Raw genomic sequence first — 21,955 nt, 5'->3', positions numbered from 1 at the left:
AAAGCTGTGCATCAGCAGGTATAAAATATGAAAGGAACAATACTGAATCCCCTAGAGAAATATCTTAGAGTATATATACTGACATTTGATATATCACATTGGTTTACCTTCAGGTACTGTAGGTATTTTTCTATCCCCAGAGGGCTTATAATTTAAGTTTGTATGTGAGGGTAAAGTGACTTGCCCAAGGTCACAAGGAGTGACAGCAGGACTTGAACCCTAGTCTCCTGGTTTGTAGGCCACTGCTCTAACCACTAGGCTTTTCCTCCTCTTTCTCACACAGCCTCATAAGGGTAAAAATTCCAAGGGTTTGTCTAACTTACTTGCCCCTAGATTCATCAAAAAGTGTTAATAACATTTTGATAATGCCCATATTAAGGAGAAAGAGAGAGAGAGACTATCTACAAGGTCCTCATAGTCGTAAAGTATTTATATCTCTAAAGGAGGGCCATCTAAAGTTGAGGTGAGATGTTGTTGGTAATTTGGGGTTAGGGGCCAGTTTCGCATGTAGAGTGAAATGTTCGAATGGCACAGTACACCTTGGTGAAGATTTGAGGTCATTTGGATTGCGGAAAGTCTCACAAAGATGAAATTTCTACATATGTTCTCTCACCCTAGACAAAAAGAGGCAGCTCTAGGGGTGAATCTAGGGAGTGGTTAAACATTGTGCTATTAGCACTGATATTTAGTGGCAGCTGGCTAAAATTACCTGGCTAACTCTGGCTGGTCAAATAGCGGGTCTGAAGCTAAACAGATAACCCTTCTGTTGCATTGTAAACATCCAGGCAAATAACTCCTCCCCTGCTGGCACCCCTGCTGTTTTGATCTGATGACTGAAGCCAGCAGCCAGTTAGAGGAGGGAGCAGCAGGCATATAATGCAGGGGGTGGAGCTCTTCTACAATTTACTATGGCTCTGCACACTCAGGAACCTTGCCACCACTAAATCCATATTTTGGAATGCAAGCTCCACTGTCGCAGAAGCTGCTGCAGCAATGGAAGCACCCACTGGTGCTGGAGCCACTGCCAGCCACAGAGCTGCTACCACCACTGAAGCTGGTGCTGGAGGTGCAGGAAGTGGAACTCTTCTGCATGCCATGGCTGTTCTGGGCATGCAGGTGATTAACTACTACTGCTAAAGCCACAGTTAGAATGGGAGCCCTCCCACTGCTGAACTTACTGCAGGCATGGGAACTCCTGCCACTTCTGAACCTTTGCTTGCTCTGCATCCCCCACCTCTGTTGAAGCCAATGCTGAAGAGAGGCTGCATGATCATTATGATAATCATGTCTCTTTAATTTAAAACTACACTGGAAGTAGTCTCATGAGAGACTTCTTAGGAAATTAGAAAGTCATGGGATAGGTGTCAGTGTCCTGGTGTGGATTGCCAACTGGTTAAATGCTTGAAAATAGAGAGTAGGGCTAAATGGTGAATTTTCCCAATGGTGAATAGTGGAGTGCCCCAGGAATTTCTGTTGGGACCTATGCTTTTTAAAATATTTATGAATGACCTGGAAATGGGAACAACAAGTGAGATGATCACATTTGCTGATGACACAAAATTATTCAAACTTATCAAATCACAAGAGGATTGTGAGAAATTGCAAGAGGAGATTGCAAAACTGGGAGAATGGGCATGAAATGGCAAATGAAATTTAATGTAGACAAGTGCAAAGTGATGCACTTAGGGAAGAGGAACCCAAATTATAGCTACAAAATGCAAGGTTTTTGTTGTGCTGGAGGTGGACCCTTGGCCTGGTGAAGGATTGGCCTGGTGCAGGATTGGTATGGCCCTCTGGTCGGACCCAGAGAGCGCCTGCCACCAGGAGGCGGAGCACACAAGGAGACAGAGGCTAGCTGGAGCTTCGCCAATAACAGTCGGGGGTTTCCGCAGGTTGAGCCCTTGGGTACCCGGACCGCCTGGACTTAAGTGGACCTCAGAGGGTCTCCCGGAGAGGTAGCGGAGAGGTGTGCCCCCCATGAGTAAGGGTGCGTGGCTGATGCAGAGAGGATGGACCAGACCTGAACTGGAGGCTCCGGAGACCTCAGGGAGGTAGCAGTTCAGGAAGGCTCTCTGGGCGGAACAGGCAGCACCTGTGGGTCTGGTCAGATGAAGGCCATGGTCAGAGTCCAAGCAGGTCGGTCTGGTGGTCACAGAAGGCAAGAAGAGGGTGTCCGAGTGAAGCGCAAAGGTCAAAGCCAGGGTTTCCGTCCAGAAGTTGTCAGCCAAAACAAGGGTCAAATCCAAGGTCAGTCCAAGCGTAGTCAAGACAAGCAAGGGTCAGTTCCAGGCAGTGGTCAATGTGGTCAGGCAGACAGATGTCAGTTCCAGGCAGCGGTCAATGTGGTCAGAATGCAGCAAAGGTCAGGTTCAGGCAGCGGTCAGTCGTAGTCAGGCAAGCAGAGGTCAGTACCAAGAATCAGTCCAAAGGGTACTACCAGGGAATGTGGAGCAGGAACAGGACAGATGCTGGAAGACAAGGATGACCACGGGAACACTGAGACAAGGAGATGCTGGAACAAGGAGACGCTGGAACAAGGAGGCACTGGAACAAGGACACACTGGAACACAGGATCAGGCACAGGAGCAAGGAACAGGCAAACTAACACTGAGGTGTCGACCCCATTGCCAAGGTGAGGTTCTGGGCACAGAGCCTCGTCTTATATACTGGGGCTGTGTGATGTCATCGGAATGAGTCCAAGCCGGGTTTCCCGCGCTTGGCCCTGTAAAAGTAGAGATGTCGGCCATGCACGTGCCTAGGGGCGTGGCCGAGGAGATGGAAGATGTGGCGTCCCTATGGGAGCTCCGCTGAGAGGCCTGTGGTGTGGAAGAGGCTGAGGACGCCTGGGGAGAGCGTCGGGGACGTCGGGAGCTGGCGGCTGCGGCAAGGCCGGAACTGGTGGAAGGCAGTGTGAGGCGAGTAGGTCCGACTGCGGCACCAACGCGGCCAGGACGTGCAACAGTTGTACATTAGGAGTCACCACTCAGGAAAAATATCTAGGTGTCATCATTGAAAATGCATTGAAATCTTCTGCTCAGTGTGGAGCAGCAAACAAGAAAGCAAATAAAATGCTAGAGATTATTAGGAAAGGAATGGAGAATAAAACAGAGAATAATATAATACCTCTGTATCGCTCCATGGTGCAACCTCATCTTGAGTATTGTGTGCAGTTCTGGTCACCACATCTCAAAAACGATATAGCAGAATTAGAAAAGGTACAGAGAAGGGCAACCAAGATGATAAAAGGGATGGAACAATTCTCTGAAGAAAGTTTAAAGAGGTTAGAACTTTTCAGCTTGGAGAAGAGACGGCTGAGGGGATATATGATAGAGGTCTATAAAATATGAGTGGAATGGAACAAGTAAATGTTAATCTTTGGAAAAGTACAAAGACCAGGGGACACACAATGCAGTTATTGGGAAATACATTTAAACTAATAAGAGAAAATATTTTTTTACTCAACACATAATTAAACTCTGGAATTCATTGCCAGAGGATGTGGTGAAAGTTGTTAGTGTTGCTGCATAAAAAAAGGGTTGGACAGGGTCCTGGAGAAAAAGTCCATTAACAATTATTAAGGCAGAGTTGCAGAAATCCACTGCTTATTCTTCGGATAAGCATGTTGAAATCTGTCTACCCCTTGGGATCCTGTCAGGTTCTTGTGACCTGGTTTAGTCACTGTTGGAAACAGAATACTGGGCTTGATTGACCCTTGGTCTGACTCAGTATGGCAACCCTTATGTTCTTATGTTCTAAGTGTCCAGCTGACTGCCATGTAAAGCAGTACACAGTACACAGTGTCAAATTGCAAGCTTCTTCTCTTCTTTCAAAATGTAAAATCATTTGAAGCGAAATAAAATCTGTGGCAAATGCAGCTAGAAAAGGGCAACACAATGCATTTGCCTTCCCTTCATGAACCAAACAAAAAATAGCAATGAATTATATCATTCAATTTCAACACATATATCAAAGAAATGATGGATTGTTGCAAGATTTTGTGAGGTTATATCAGCCCTCTATTTTCTCTTCTAAAAGCTCTTGTAATAGGGATTTTTTGGTATCATCAATTCTCTCTTGTGTTTCATCTGATTTGGGCTCTATGGTTGGACATCATCATTGCTTACATTGGGGATTTGTTCTTTATCTATAAACATTTCAAATTGTAAACACCTTGTTTTGGGGAAAATCATTCATTTGAAATGTAATACAGCATGTGATACTGCATCAGTTGTTTGTATAATTTGTTGTCTCTGTTATCTACTGTATGTGGGCAAAATAATATGTAAGATGAAAAGGAGGATTAGTGAACATTGCAGAAGAATTGTGATGGCTATTTAAATGCTCCACTTGTCCAAGACTAGATTCAGAAGAATTATTTAATTGATGATCTTAATTTTTTTTTGTTTTACAACTTGTTACCAACAAACGGAGTGGAAATACTAATCAGTTATTGCTGCACATTAAGCAGCATTGGATATATTTTATCTCAATACAGTGTCAGTGTGTGCATTAAATGATAAAATTAATTGGGTGGTGTGTCTTTAAATTCTATGAGGTAGAGTTTCAAAGCATTGCTCATGCAAAAGTGACCACATATGTGCATATGTAGGCCATGTGTGAGCAATGTGAATTTTAAGGAGCTAGAAAGGGAGCCCATACATACATGTATGCATGCCCAGAATAAAGAGGCAAGTCATGGGCATTCTAGGAATGGGGTCCAATACTGAAACACATAATCACAAATTTTCAGCAGGCAATGTGCATATGTTGCCTGCATAACTTTGCTACTGCTCCTCATGAGCTCCAGGAGCTGGGGGGAGAGAAGAGAGAGAGAGAAGGGGGGAGGGAGGGAGAGAGAGAGAGAATGTCAGTCTGATACTCTATATATAAGTTCTACTGTAGAGGGTCACTTTGAATCGGGGTGGGTTTTCAAGATGTGGGTTGGGGTCAGGGATGGTGTTGTTACAGATACATTCAAAAGTATTCATAATAAAATTGATGTCAGTAAAGAATTGTAGTCCTTATAAGTAATAAAAAGGAGTAGATTTGTACAATGCAGCTAGCACTGTAATGTACAAATCAACTTCTCTTGTTAGACTTTTCATTACTTATAAGGACTACAGTTCTTTACTGATGTCAATTTTAGTATGAATAACTTTGAAAGTATCTGTAACAACTAGGGATGTGAATCGTTTTGGAACGATTAAAATTATCGTCAGATAATTTTAAAATCGTTCTAAATTGTTAGAGTGCACAATACAATACAAATGCCCCCGATTTATCGTCAGGGGCATTTGTATTGTATCGTTAAATAGGGCATGGAAATTATTTGGGGGAGGGCGGGAAAACCGGCACACCAAAACAACCCCTAAACCCACCCCGACCCTTTAAAACCAATTCCTTACCCTCCCCCACCCTCCCGAACCCCCCCAAAATGTTAAGTTACCTGGTGGTCCAGTGGGGGGGGCGGTCCCGGCGCGATCTCCCGCTCTCGGGCCATCGGCGCCATTTTGGCTACCACTGATAAAAATGGCGCTGATGGCCCGATAAAAAAAACAAAAACCCACCCCGACCCTTTACAAATTACCCCTTTGCTTCTCCCACCCTCCCGCCCCCCCCCCCCAAAACCTTTTACATGTACCTGGTGGTCTAGCGCGGGGTCCGGGAGCCATCCCTTCAATCATACCCTCAGTGCCGGTGCTGGAGGTTTCAAAATGGCACCGATCGCCTTTGCCCTCACTTTGTCACAGGGAGCGACCGTCGCTCCCTGTGACATAGTGAGGGCAAAGGCGATCGGCACCATTTTGAAACCTCCAGCACCGGCACCGGCACCGAGGGTATGATTGAAGGGATGGCTCCCGGACCCCCCGCTAGACCACCAGGTACATGTAAAAGGTTTTTGGAGGGGTCGGGAGGGTGGGAGAAGCAAAGGGGTAATTTGTAAAGGGTCGGGGTGGGTTTATTTTTATCGGGCCATCGGCACCATTTTTATCAGTGGTAGCCAAAATGGCGCCGATGGCCCGAGAGCGGGAGATCGCGCCGGGAACCCCCCACACTGGACCACCAGGTAATTTAACATTTTGGGGGGGGGGGTTCGGGAGGGTGGGAGAGCAAAGGGGTCATTTGTAAAGGGTCGGGGTGGGTTTTTTTTTATCTGCTCAGGCCTCACTAACGATCCGATTTTTTTCTCCCACCATCCGAACCTGATCGTTAAAACGATCGGGCACACGATTCACATCTCTGGTAACAATATCCCCTAACCCTAACCTATTTCCCAAAAACCCACTCCGATTCAAAGTGCCCCTCTAGAGAGGTTCCTATATATAGAGTATCAGACTGACATTATACAGAGATTCGCTCTCTCCCCGCCCCCCCTCGTGCAAGATATGCATGTAAAGATTGTAGAAGTACATGTTGCAACAGTATTTTATATGCTATATGCGTACTTTATAAAATAAGTTATATTTTTGCTCGTGCTGCAATAGGCACGTTTATTGGTGCACGTGCATTCCTTTAAAATTTACTTGTAAGTGTCTTCCATTTCATATATAAACAAGGTTGTATTTGTGTTCTGGTAGTGGGAATGGTGTTTGAGCTTTGTGTAAGACACCGGGGGTGAAATTTTGTATTTATGATGTTTTTATATATTTGTATTTTTTAATTTCTGTATGTCCTATATCAATATATATGATGTTTGATGTATTATTTTTTTTTAATTGTTTTTATTTATTTTCAGATAGAACAATTCTTACACAATAAACTTTCCAACAAATACTAACCCTGTCTAGTACACCAATTATCCTACATCCTCCACTGCCCTCTTCCTTCCCCTTCCCTGCAATCAAGTTATTGTTCTTAATGTTTCATATATCACAAACTTTGTCAAGCATCCAGAAGACCCATAAATAGATGCCCTTTTTCATTTATTCTACTCTTTCAGATGCTTGTACTACCTGAAATTCGGAAACCACTACATCTGATTAATGTGCTCATACAGACTCAGAGAGAGAAGACCAGTAGCCCTTCCAAATACTCATAAAATTCTGGTTAAATCTATTAGACTTATTTTTGGCAGTCAGAAATTCAAACTGTAGTAATTTATGAAGACATAAATTCCATTGAGATATAATAGGTTCCTCTGAGATATCCAAACTGCTAATATAGATTGAATAGCCAGTAAAAATTATTTCTGAGTTTAGCATCAAATTTTAATAAATATATAGGCCTATATGAGGCAGGATTAGTTGAGTCTTTCCCAGGTTTTTCCAAAACTGTAATGTAGGCTATAGTAAAATCTGAAGGGAACTTCTCCCTTTTTTGAGCCTCTAAAAAGAAAATCATGTAACACTCCAGAGACCTGGTTTACAAGCAATTTATAATAACCTGCATTCAGACCATCTGGGGGTGATACTTTATGTTGTTTGCTAGAATTGATGGCACTGATTATCACATGAAGCTGAATGGGCCTATTGAATTGTGCTAGCTGCTTTTCTGTGATTTTAGGATTTTCTAAATTTTTTTAAAAATCTGCTTCCTGCACCGGATCCCAAGTTCTATCATCTGTATGTAATTGTTCATAGAAAGTATGAACAATGGCACATATTTCCTTACTATGTACTGTCAAGTTACATCCAGTAAACCTAGTAAGCACACTTGAGGACACATGGGAACATTCACTGAATCATGTGGCTCAACTCTGCCACAGCATTAGTCCAAAAATTAGCAATCTTTTCACAGACCCAAAAACAGTAGAAGAAAGAGCCTTTTTTGGAGAGACATTTAATACATTTATTTATATCACACAGTTTAGCAGCAAATAACCAAATGCTGGATATATACATGCAATGCATCAATGTATAGTCTATTTCTCTTATACTCACATTTTCTGAGGTATTTGCAAAGTCTTGTAATATTAATTTTACATTTGATCTCTCCAATATTATGTCAGCCTGTGTTTTCAGCTTATCTATTGTACCATCCAATACTTTGCTATTACTTATCTTTTGAATCACTTTATTTAAGGATGAATAGGTACTTCCCCCCCTTTCCACAAAAAGTCTTCCTTCACATCAGTGTAGGCATGATATACGCTATTTTGCTTACACAATGACTTTATATAATGTCGAACTTGTAAGAAAGCATAAAAATCCTTATTATCCAATTATAGCTTTCCTGTAACTGATGAAAAATTTAATTACATTTGTATGACCAATAAAGAACTGTTGAATACTAACTAGATATTTGCCTTCCATGTGTGATTTATCTTATTCTCTAGACCCAGTAGAAAATAAATTGCAGATTACCTTTTAATGTAAGAAATGGGGTGTAGTAGTCAACTTTGTGCAATTTAAGTCTACATAGATAGTTCCACACACTTCTCCCAGACTGAATGATTAGGCTATGTTTGCAACATAAAGGACCTTCATTTGGTTTCACTTGTATAATATTCCCTGGTGAGTACGGGAACAAACATTCATTTATAAACTCAATGGGAGAAAAAAACATGGAACCAAATAACCAATTTTTTATGTGACTTAAATCGCAGGCTAAACTGTAGTCTTTCCAATTGGGGCAAACCGTACCTCCTTGTTGTCTCAAAGGAACTCTAGCTTTATGTCGGCCCCATAAAAAGTTTCATAGAGTTTGATGAATTAAAGTCAGTTCTGCCTTCTTCAACTAGATTGGTAGTAACTGCATGACATATAACCATCTTGTAATACCATCATTTTTACTAAATGGATTCTCTTTGTTAACGACAAAGGTAATGATGCCCAATTATTTAATTTTTGTTGCATAGACTTAAGCAATGGGAGAATATTCACCACTTCAATTGGTATATCTCTCTTGGAAGCATAATCCCCAAATACCGCATCTTTTGCATCACCCAATATAATGGGAAATGCTCCTTCCAATTCACTTTCAAGTCTCCATATACTTCTAAAGTCTCTGATTTACTTTTAGACTGGAGAAAGAGCCAAATGCCCTTTGATTTTGTAAGACCATTTTCAAAGACTCTTGCAGGGAAGTTAGAAACACCAAGACATCATTCGCGAATGCATAAACTTTAAACTCCTGATCTCCCATTCTAAAACCACATACTGATGTATCTTTTTCAATTTTTCTTAACAAAGGGTCTATTGAGATTATACATAATAGAGGTGAAAGTGGGCATCCCTGCCTCGTTCCACGATGGAGCGAAACGTCATGAGATCTGCCCAATGGCTACAATAACCGACACTGGTCTCTTATATAATAAGGCAATGTGTTTTATTCTCTCTCTTTGAAAACCATACCTTTCTAGAATAGAAAATTGATAAGGCCATGACATCCTGTCAAATGCCTTTTCCAAATCAAATCTCACTACCATCGAAGAACATTTTCTATTTTTGCTTTCTTCCATTGCTATTATCAATTTTGTCAGATTTATACTAGCAGAGCGTACTTTTACAAAACCTACCTGATTTATAGAAATAATATTAGGGAAAAGAAGACTTATCCTATCTGCCAAGATTTACACATAGAGTTTAGCATCAAATTTTAATAAATATATAGGCCTATATGAGGCAGGATTGGTTGAGTCTTTCCCAGGTTTTTCCAAAACTGTAATGTAGGCTATAGTAAAATCTGAAGGGAACTTCTCCCTTTTTTGAGCCTCTAAAAAGAAAATCATGTAACACTCCAGAGACCTGGTTTACAAGCAATTTATAATAACCTGCATTCAGACCATCTGGGGGTGATGCTTTATGTTGTTTGCTAGAATTGATGGCACTGATTATCTCATGAAGCTGAATGGGCCTATTGATTTGTGCTAGCTGCTTTTCTGTGATTTTAGGATTTTCTAAATTTTTTTAAAAATCTGCTTCCTGCACCGGATCCCCAGTTCTATCATCTGTATGTAATTGTTCATAGAAATTATGAACAATGGCACATATTTCCTTACTATGTATTGTCAAGTTACCCTCACTATCTTTTCGCTTTTCTAGATAGGTTTTCCCCCTACTGAGTCTCACTAGGTTTGCTAAAAGCTTCCCAGCTTTATTAACAAAGTGGAAGAATTAATGTGATTCATAATTCATAACCCTTTGAGCTCTCTGATGTAAATATGTATTCAAAGTACAGAGAATAGACCTATAATCCTCTGTGAGTGAAACCATATTATTTTGTGCAAATTTCTGTTTTGCGTCCTGCAATTGTTGTTCCAAATTTTATTATATTGCTATGTAAGGCTTTAGATCTATGAATAACAAAAGAAGTAATGGCCCCTCTCAGTACTGCCTTATGAGTTTCCCAATATAATACTGGACACTCTCTATGAATGGCATTATTGGATCCAAACTCTTACCATTTATTTCGTATAAATTGGGATTCTTTGTCATCTACTAAATGACTTGGGAATTTCCAAATCCTAGGACCCTCAGTCCTATCTGAAAATTGACAGTCTATCCAGAACATTGCGTAGTCTGATATTTCAGGAGGACCAATTTCTGCCCTTATTATCTTGGAAAACAGAAAATCTGAGATTAAGTCAGTCCTAGAGAGGGCTGAGTGTGCTCTGGATACATGCGGGTAATCTTTCCCCATAGGATTTAAAGTATGCCAAATATCCAAGATATTTATATAGTTGTACATAAATATTTAATCCCCTTATTTTTTCCCCCTGTCAATTTTTGTGGCAGACCTGACTTATCCAACAGAGTGTCATGAGCACAGTTGAAATCTCCCAGCATAAAGAGAGTCTCACACAGCTGGAAGTAAGATACAAACCAGAACTGTGAAAAAGCTATGTTTATATTCATTTGGCCCATATACATTAGATAATGTGATAGCCTGACCTTGAATTTTTACTTATCAGAATCAAATATCTACCTAAGGGGATACTTATTTTTTGTAATAACTGAAATGCAACTTTCATATGAACCAATATCGCTACTCCAGCCTTCCTCCCCACTGCTGACGCATGGAAACACTGACCAATTCAGTTTCTTTGTAGTTTTTGGCTTTCCTCTTCTGTCAGATGTGCTTCTTGTATACTAGCTATTGACACTTTATGCCTTTGTAGGGCTGTTAACATTTTCTTACTTTTAATTGAAGACCCTAGACCATCAACATTCCAAGATATACATCTCAGATTGTCATCCATTCAAACTACAAAAGTAAAACTTGTACATTGTAAAAAACATACTGAATTCCTTGGCTATTGGCCCTCAGCCTGCCCCCCCCCCCCCCCCCCCCCCCCCGCTCTATACCATCTGGACCTCTTTCCTCATTCTTACGGTTTGCCAGAAAAGCAAACCTTTTACTCAAACCATAGACCACTCTTGCTTCCTTGGGACAAACAACCATAAAATCCTCCCTCCTCCCCCCCCCCAAATCTCCCCAGTCCCTCCGCTCTCCCTCTCCCTCCCTACACTCCCGTAATCTAGCTTTTCCATCCTAATCCCTTAAGAACATAAGAACATAAGAAATTGCCATGCTGGGTCAGACTAAGGGTCCATCAAACCCAGCTTCCTGTTTCCAACAGAGGCCAAACCAGGCCAGAAGAACCTGGCAATTACCCAAACATTAAGAAGATTCCATGATACTGATGAAATTAATAGCAGTGGATATTCCCTATGTAAATTTAATAGCAGTTAATGGACTTCTCCTCCAAGAACTTGTCCAAACCTTTTTTGAATCCAGCTACACTAACTGCACTAACCACATCCTCTGGTAACAAACTCCAGAGCTTTATTGTACGTTGAGTGAAAAATAATTTTCTCCGATTAGTCTTAAATGTGCTACTTGCTAACTTCATGGAATGCCCCCTAGTCCTTCTATTATTCGAAAGTGTAAATAACCGATTCACATCTACTCGTTCAAGACCTCTCATGATCTTAAAGACCTCTATCATATCCCCCCCTCAGCCGTCCCTTCACCAAGCTGATCAGCTCTAACCTCTTCAGCCTTTCCTCATAAGGGAGATGTTCCATCCCCTTTATCATTTTGGTTGCCCTTCTCTGTATCTTCTCCATCGCAGCAATATCTTTTTTGAGATGCGGTGACCAGAATTGTACACAGAATTCAAGGTGCAGTCCCACCATGGAGCAATATAGAGGCATTATGACATTTTCCATTTTATTAACTATTCCCTTCCTAATAATTCCTAACATTCTGTTTGCATTCTTAAATTGGAGAATGAGATATGTGAGATTTATAATTGGTGCCATCCCCTTATTCGGTCCCTACTCCATATATTTTTATCTCCAAGTTACCCTCCTTTGAAAAGCAAAATGATTTCAACATATTAGAACAAACACATCATATATTATTCAGATGTAATACTCTGTTATGTTTGCCTTTTCATGTTAAGAGTGTTACCTATTGCTGCAAATGACTAAGTCATTGTATGCAAACATCCGTTATCAAAACATGAAAGTAGACAATAAATTCAAAGATAATCGATGAGTTCTCATGGCACTGAAGTCTCCTGAATCTCTAAGCCAGTTGCCTTGAAAAAAAAATATATATATTATTGCTCAGCGCCATTTTCCTTAGCTGTAAAGCCATCTTTATCTCAGACATAACAATGCCCATAGCTCTGTTTTAAGCATGAAGTCATTAACTTCCTAGAGAGTTTCGTCATTGTCCCATAAATTCCATCCAGGATTGAACATAGAAAATGGCACTTTCTCCTGTGGTTTTCTCCCAGCCGCAATTGCACAGTAATCTTTTCTGCCACAGAAGAGCTCACACCATAGTATAGTGTTACACAACTCTTAATAAGCTCATCATGCAGCCAGCAATTCTTTCGCTTTTCCGGGAGTGTCAAATATGAGAACTTTCCCATCTTTCCAAACCTTTAATTTTGCTGGAAATAGCATAGTAAATCTGATATTCCAATTAATCAACTTGCCGTATATATTTGAGAAATTGTAATGCTGAGTTGAGATGCCAGCTGAGAAATTGTGCTCTTTGCATTTAAGATCATTTTGTTTCTTATACACAGTATAAATCAATGATTTCTGTGATGAATTTAGAAATCTGACTATAACTATTCATGGCCATGAACCCACAGCTTGTTTAGGCCTGATTCTGTGCACTTGTTCTATGATGAGCTTGCCTTCTAGATTTGGCAGTTTCAATTCAGCTGGAAGCCAGGTCACTAATAAGTCCAACTCCTCTTCTGGCACACTTTCAGGCAAGACAAAAAAACAAAGATTGTTTTGGCGCAATTAGTTTTCCAGATCTTCTACCTTAGCCTCATTCACTGCAAGCAATTTTTCCGGCATGCATACATGAGATGTGAGCGCCAAATTATCTTCCTCCAGCACCATATCGATAGCATTGAACTTATGCCTGTTTGTTCCTGTTTGTACCTGTTTGTTCCTCCATGTTAAACATGCTGAATGACTCCTGCTTGTCCACCATTTTAAGATCGGCCCCTTTACCTTTTTCTTTCTCCTTTCTGAGAGGTTTAGATAACATCTCCCTGTCCCCGTTTAGCTGAAGGAGATCATTTAGTACTTAGATGTTTGGGGACAATCAGAGCTTGCGGAACTGCAACTTTTAAAGGTGAGATAAACACAAATTCAAGGGGATGGCACCTAGAGCTCTAGTGAATGTGACTCACTAGGCTCACTGCATCACGTGATCTCCTTGATGTATTACTTTTGATGTATTATTTTTGATTCATTATAAATCTGATGCAAGGCAAGTGCATTTCTCTTTGTCTACTGATGATAACATAAGAACATATGTTTGGAATTTCTCCAATTTTGGGGACTTATGTTGCTTCTGTAGTGAAATTAGAAGATATTGAGGATTTGTTAATCGGAGGAATGTTCCAAAGCTAGCATTTGGCTGATGTCATCTTTGTGGAATGTGGTTAACAGAGTTGCTTGTTCTGTTTTTGACCCTTGGCACCAATCTCCCTGAAGAAGCTGATCCAGTGAAACATGTTGGGGAATAGTACAGTCATTTATTTATGGTTTTAATTTTGAAAGTCTTGACATTTTTTGTTTCATTTTCCTAAATGTGTATGTTTGTACTTAGATGAGGTCAACATGTCTTGTATTGCTTATATGTTTTATGTATATGTACAAGTGATTGATTACATTTGCATATCTTTTATATTTTTTGATGTTCTGAAATATCATTCCTTTGATATACAGTACATATTCCCTTTATGCCTATTTACTACAAAATTTTGGTCAGCAATTTTAAGACCTAAGAAAGAAAGAATTGGATTTAAGCATATTTGTCACACCATTCAATACTGAGCAATAAAGATACTGGAAAACCTCCAGCTTGAGGAAATAGAACTGCAAAATACCAGTGATTTAGAGAGAATAAATACCATAACACTGCTGGAATTCTATACGCTCTAGATTGGCACCAATGGATTTCCAAACTTTAGGAGATTTGCGAAATATATTTATTTATTTATTTATTGATTGATTGATTTATATTCTGCTTTTTGGCACTAGAAAGTGGATTTTATTCAGGTTCTATGGGTATTTCCCTGTCCTTAGAGGGCTCACAATTTAAGACCTAGATTCATCATTTTGCTATAAATTTTGAATGAATAGCACCTGCAATACAAACAAAAAGGGGCATTGTGAGGGCAATTTTTGAGATAATGCAATGCATGCTATTTTACTGCATTGTATAGGTATTTTATCACACCTGCAAGATTTTCACCTCACAAGCTGCCCTTTCAGGCATTTCCATGTTTTGGGCTGCTCCTGGAGAGAGATAGAGACTCTTTATATGGCTCTCATATAAGTAAACTATTTATACCACTATAGGAGGGTCACTAGTAACTTGAGGTAAGGTTTTTGTGGTGGTCTAGGGTTTGGCGGGCAGTTTTACATGCACAGAGGTACAAACAACACAGTTCCCATCAATGAAGATTTGATGTGACGGAGTGAGGAAAGCTATACAAAGATGAGATTTGTTCAATGTACTCTCAACCTAGTTTGATAGCATCTAGGTAGAGCGTGCATCAAATGTTGTCAAGAGTACAATGTACAAATGTCATCTTTGTGTACCTTTCCTTATTCCAAATCACATCAAATCTTCACTGTTGTGCACTGTGTTGTTCGTACCTATGTGCATGTAAAACTGCCCCCAAATCCCAGACCACCTCTAAAACCAGCACAGCAAGAAGAAATCAGGAATCGCAACAGGGTCCATTCATCCAGTAAGTCCAAATCTGGGTCAGCCTCAATGAAAAACACTGGAGTCTGTAGCTGGTGTTCAAATAAAAGATAGTCTTTACTGTAACTTAGAAAATAGGATCCAACATAAGATGACAAAAATAAGAATAAGCATACATCCAATGATCAACAAAAAGTAAATGGTTTTCTGTCCATCCTTACTCTTCTCACTTCCCTTCTAGCTCTTGCATATTCATCCTGATTAAAATTATCCCCACCAGTGATTGTAATGTACTAGAGTGTAGTACCAGTTCAGGCATGAACTGGTCTGGAATAATCCTCAAGAAAAATATCCAAAAGAGGGTTCCACCAAATTAAAACACTTCAATTCTAATTTAATTATCAAAAATACAAATTTCTTGAGTTAGTGGCTCAAAGGTCTATGTACTTCTCTTCACCCAATCTGCTGACTAGTCAAATGGGTCAAAAGATCTCTGTACCAGCCCTTTGGGATACTGCTGGTATGCCCTTCCCTCAGCCACTGGTCAGTCAAAATCCAAAAAAATCTTCTAACAAATCTCTTCCTGCAATCCTCTTTATCAAACTGCTTGAATTGCATTCTATGAGATCCAGGGGGAATCTCCAGCTCTCTAAACACCTTGCTTTGAAATCCTGGGGAAATCTCTGCTCTTCAATCCTCTCTCTTTCCTGAAACCATGGGAAAAGTTTGAGCTCTTCACTCTCCTATGTCTTGTCCTATTGCCTGGAAATCCTGGAGTAATCTCTAGCATGCTTCCTTCTCCTCTGTCTCGTTCCCACTGAAACTGGGCATGCTCCAACATACTATGGGTCGGATTTTAAAAAGGTTACACGTGTAACCGGCCTTACACGCGCCGGGCTTATTTTAAAAAGGCCTGGCGACGCACGTAAAGCCCCAGGACATGTGTAAGTCCCAGAGTTTGCAAAAAGTGGCGGTCTGGGGGTGGTGCGGGGGCAGGGTCAGCGGTTCCTGGCACAGTGGCCATTTGCCACTGTGCCGGGGATTGCGCGCCGGCATTGAGCCGGCACGCACAACCTGCACATCCCCAGAGGCAGGTGCAAAAGTTAAAATAAAGGTCAGGGGGGTTAGAGTAGGGCTGGAGGGGAAAGGTTAGGGGAAGTGGTGGGAAGGTCAGGCTAGGGGGAACGGGGGAAGGCAGCGCACCTCGGCGTGTACAAGGTGCACAATTGTGCACCCCCTTGTGCATACCGACCCCTGGTAGAAAACAATCTGTATATGTTAGAAGAGGTCTAGGATATCTGACTTGTATCAGTGCATGAAAAATTTGTGGTAGAAAATATTTATGTTTAGTATACTTAATTATTTCAAATACAGAACAAAACATTTCTAACAATTATAAATACATATGATGTGTATATTCATACACAGTTCAGAACAGGAAACTTATTACAAAAAGTATTTTTATATCAGCAAAATTAAAAATAAATAATATTACAAATATTATATTGACATTACATTGAAAAGATCTTTTCACAAAATTTATTAAAATATTTGACTGACTTGGCTTTTTCAGTTGTGTCAGTTTAACATTTATAAATATATAAACTAAAATCAATCGTTCTTCCAGATTTCTAGCAAGTTGAAAGAAATGTTCATGGCTATATATAATAGAATATCCATAAGAAGGAATCATTCAGACTTATAGTTGATTTAAAAAAAATACTAAATTGAAAGGAAAATCCAAATCAAAAGATTCTTAATTTACCAGAAGACAAAATGTTGAGGCAAAAAAAAAAAAAAAAAATTGCATGGTCAAGAAAGTCAACATTGTTGCCAAACCAACAAAACTTCAACCCAATGGATCCAAAATTACAAAGTTTTACAAGAGTCTAAATCACTCTCTGGCACTGCTGTGGATAATGTCTGTAAGGATTCAGACCAGATGATTAACCCTGAATATTATCCATACTTGTTCACCCTATTAGACTGACAAAAATAGACCTTGATGCAGGTTTCTTAAGAAAATGCCATACTGGGTCAGACCAAGGGTCCATCAAGCCCAGCATCCTGTTTCCAACAGTGGGCAATCCAGGCCATAAGAACCTGGCAAGTACCCAAAAACTAAGTCTATTCCATGTTACCATTGCTAATGGCAGTGGCTATTCTCTAAGGGGCGGATTTTAAAACCCCTGCGGGCGTAAATCCTTCCGGATTTATGCCCGCAGGGCCATCGCGCGCCGGCGTGCCTATTTTGCATAGGCCGCAGGTGCACGCAGAGCCCCAGGACGCACGTAAGTCCCGGGGCTTCCTGTCGGGGACGTAGCGGGGGCGTGGCGGGATGACGCGGCGTTTAGGGGGCGGGGCATGGTGTTTCGGGGGCGGCAACATGGGCGTGGTTTCGGCCCGGGTGCGTTCCGGGGGCGTGGCCGCGGCCTCCGGAACAGCCCCCGGGACCGGACCACGGAGCAGGGCAGCCGGCCGACGCGCACAAAGTTAAGGGGGGGTTTAGATAGGGCCGGGGGGGTGGGTTAGGTAGGGGAAGGGAGGGGAAGGTGAGGGGAGGGACAAAGGAAAGTTCCCTCCGAGGCTGCTCCGAAATCGGAGCAGCCTCGGAGGGAACAGGCAGCGCGCGCTGGGCTCGGCGCGCGCAGGTTGCACAAATGTGCACCCCCTTGCGCGCGCGCCGACCCCGGATTTTATAACATATGTGCGGCTACGCGCGTATCTTATAAAACCCAGTGTACTTTTGTTCGCGCCTGGTGCGCGAACAAAAGTACGCGTTCGCGCAAGTATTTAAAATCTACCCCTAAGTGAACTTAATAGCAGGTAATGGACTTCTCCTCCAAGAACTTATCCAATCCTTTGTTAAACACAGCTATACTAACGGCACTAACCACATCCTCTGGCAACAAATTCCAGAGTTTAATTGTGCGTTGAGTAAAAAAGAACTTTCTCCGATTAGTTTTAAATGTGCCCCATGCTAACTTCATGGAGTGCCCCCTAGTCTTTCTACTATCTGAAAGAGTAAATAACCGATTCACATCTACCCGTTCTAGACCTCTCATGATTTTAAACACCTCTATCATATCCCCCCTCAGTCGTCTCTTCTCCAAGCTGAAAAGTCCTAACCTCTTTAGTCTTTCCTCATAGGGGAGTTTTTCCATTCCCCTTATCATTTTGGTAGCCCTTCTCTGTACCTTCTCCATTGCAATTATATCTTTTTTGAGATGTGGCGACCAGAATTGTACACAGTATTCAAGGAGCGGTCTCACTATGGAGCGATACAGAGGCATTATGACATTTTCCGTTTTATTCACCATTTCCTTTCTAATAATTCCCAACATTCTGTTTGCTTTTTTGACTGCTGCAGCCCACTGTAACGACGATTTCAATGTGTTATCCACTATGACACCTAGATCTCTTTCTTGGGTTGTAGCACCTAATATGGAACCCAGCATTGTGTAATTATAGCATGGGTTATTTTTCCCTATATGCATCACCTTGCACTTATCCACATTAAATTTCATCTGCCATTTGGATGCCCAATTTTCCAGTCTCACAAGGTCTTCCTGCAATTTATCACAATCTGCTTGTGATTTAACTACTCTGAACAATTTTGTGTCATCTGCAAATTTGATTATCTCACTCGTCGTATTTCTTTCCAGATCATTTATAAATATATTGAACAGTAAGGGTCCCAATACAGATCCCTGAGGCACTCCACTGTCCACTCCCTTCCACTGAGAAAATTGCCCATTTAATCCTACTCTCTGTTTCCTGTCTTTTAGCCAGTTTGCAATCCACGAAAGGACATCGCCACCTATCCCATGACTTTTTACTTTTCCTAGAAGCCTCTCATGAGGAACTTTGTCAAACCCCTTCTGAAAATCCAAGTATACTACATCTACCGGTTCACCTTTATCCACATGTTTATTAACTCCTTCAAAAAAGTGAAGCAGATTTGTGAGGCAAGACTTGCCCTGGGTATAGCCATGCTGACTTTGTTCCATTAAACCATGTCTTTCTATATGTTCTGTGATTTTGATGTTTAGAACATTTTCCATTATTTTTCCTGGCACTGATGTCAGGCTAACCGGTCTGTAGTTTCCCGGATCGCCCCTGGAGCCCTTTTTAAATATTGGGCTTACATTTGCTATCCTCCAGTCTTCAGGTACAATGGATGATTTTAATGATAAGTTACAAATTTTTACTAATAGGTCTGAAATTTCATTTTTTAGTTCCTTCTTGCTAGAAATACTGCCATGATAGTGTTAAAAATGTGTAGCTACTGATGATAAAATCCATAATGAACTGTTAACTTACACAGTTATCCATGCAACATACGCCCAAGGACATTTTGTCTTTTTATTCTACAGATATACAAAGATGAAGACAGCGACTAACATTTATATATTCAATTTGGCAATGGCAGATGCTTTGGTTACCACAACAATGCCTTTTCAGAGCACTGAATATATGATGAACTCATGGCCATTTGGGGATGTCTTATGTAAAATAGTAGTTTCAATTGACTACTATAATATGTTTACCAGTATATTCACCTTGACCATGATGAGTGTTGATCGATATATTGCTGTGTGTCATCCAGTTAAGGCTCTGGACTTCCGTACTCCTCTTAAGGCAAAGATCATTAATATATGTATATGGATATTATCATCATCTGTCGGTATATCTGCCATCATCCTTGGAGGCACCAAAACCAGAGATGGTAAGTACATTTCATTAAAAAATTGTGTAACAATTTATATAAAGCAAGCAATATGTTTTGCTCAAATCAAGCTAGTGGTGAATAAGGGGAATTATGGCAAATTTTCAGTTCCAACCAATTTTAAACCTTCAAAAATATCCAAAACAATATCTAGTGGAGTTCATTGAGTAGTATATTCTACTGAACACTGAACAGGGCTATCTTTAAGTTTGTGTAAATATGCAATCTCACCTAGATCTGTGCCCAAAGAAGCCCCAGCAATGCTGAATATTTGGTGGCTGCACAGGGCTGAAAGATGGCTCTGTCCCTTTACAATTCACAGCAAAAAGTGACTGATGAGTCCCATATTTTACCTTGAAAGTACCATAGACAGAAGCTGAGGGCTGATATCCTCCTTAGTGCTGAACCCAACTCCTTTCCAGGTAGCATCGCCTACTGTAGCTATGCCTTCAGGAAGAGAAGCAAGCAAATGAGCTCCAACACTCCAAGAACAGGATAGGCAGACCAATCCTGAGAGAGAGAGAGAGAGAACTAGAGCTTTAGGAATAATCATTCTTTGAGATCACCTTGGAAGGAACTGACCCCTCACCTTTATGTGCTCCAATGCCCCCTCCCCATTATCATTTCTTCAAAAATATGTTGGGGCTGGGTCAGGAAATTTTCCTCAGGCTATTCTGTATTCTCTCTGCTGGGTTATAATAGTGCTGTCATCAAAAAGAAACACATGCCCTATACAACAGTTTTCTGGGGAGAGTTAGTTTAATGGAGGGAGTAATGAACAAGTCAGAGCTGAGGATAGTCCCCTGCATACTTTCTACTAAGCTAGCTGTGGGTAGTCCATCAAGATAGATTTAAAAAATCTAGCTGAAAAAGTTAGAATCAAGTCCTCCCAAAGTATATCAATGAATGTATATTAATTTATTTTTGTTTAAATGAATAGGGGCCAACCTGGTGCATACTGTTGTTGTAGAAGACCTAATGTCTACTCCCATTCCACCTTAGGCTGGAAATGCCACAAGAGAAATGGGGAGGAGGGGAGGAGGAATGTTAGTTATGGTACAGTGGTGACGCCTACTGAACAAATTTGGTACATGCATACTGGGTTCTTGAGGGAACTGCTTTCTGTGGCCCCTGCCCAAGGATCACCACTGTAAAGGCTGGGCTAGGTTGGGGGTAATTAGAAAGGAATAAAACCTTGGTAGTTGCACGTGAAGTCTCATAGGACGAAATTTACTAAGCTTTCTTGTTTTCATAGAACGTATTGCTGCCATCATTCTTTCTGAAGGATTTTTTTTCTCTTCTTAAAGTTGAAAGGAATTAAATCTTAAGCAAAGACTGCACTGTTTTAAAATTATACATGCACTCCCAAAGTATAAGCTTCTTGCATATTTGCATAAACATATTGACTAATAGATTTTTTTTGTCATTTTTTATTCTATTTTTCTACAACGTTAAATCTGGTCCTAAGCATTCTAATTATGATGTCCCCATCCCTCACAACCACCTCTAGAGAACTGAGCAGAGAGGAGGAAAGTATAAAACCCATGATTTTCAAGGGTGTGGTCATGGAATAGCCTAGATTTTGTCAAATTAGAACACAGTATTTCCTACAGTCAATTTTTTAGTACTATAGCTTAGAAGACAAGAGACCTTGGTTAGTTGACCAGGTTATAGTTCTTAAAAATCAGAATCAGTATTGCACAAGTTGTCATGCTCTATGGCAGAATATATATGCTCCAGACATAGCAGCGAGAGCCCAAGTCTGAAGGTCTGTCAATTATTTAAATCAGATTAATACATTGTTTCTGTGCATTGATTTGGACTTAGAATGGCTTGTGTAGAACAGAATATGTAGTGTCATGTGGCCTTCTCAACAGTAGTAGAATTAGAAGCTGAAACTCAGAACTAATCATAGATTTGATATACTCTGCTGCAGCTGATTAAGCTAAAATGTATTTATTTATTTTTATATACCGACATTCGTGGCAGCTTCATACCGGTCAAAATGCACTTTAAAGTCAAGGGATGAGTTATTTATTTATTTATTTATTTTTTACAGTTCATTTCTTCAAATTTAGTAATAATCTA

At 40.6% G+C, this 21,955-nt stretch overlaps 1 protein-coding gene across 1 annotated transcript in view; it reads left to right on the top strand.

The window, feature by feature from the left end:
* OPRK1 (opioid receptor kappa 1) overlaps positions 1–21,955 on the top strand; it is a 47,570-nt gene that overhangs the window by 616 nt on the left and 24,999 nt on the right. Inside the window, exon 2 of the mRNA XM_029592697.1 lies at positions 19,515–19,867. Within this exon, the coding sequence (XP_029448557.1) occupies positions 19,515–19,867 (353 nt within the window). The remainder of the gene's footprint in view (positions 1–19,514; positions 19,868–21,955) is intronic.

Source organism: Rhinatrema bivittatum, chromosome 2 (genome assembly GCF_901001135.1).
Source record: "Rhinatrema bivittatum chromosome 2, aRhiBiv1.1, whole genome shotgun sequence".
Lineage (NCBI taxonomy): Eukaryota > Metazoa > Chordata > Amphibia > Gymnophiona > Rhinatrematidae > Rhinatrema > Rhinatrema bivittatum.
This window is presented reverse-complemented; position numbering and strand designations above follow the sequence as displayed.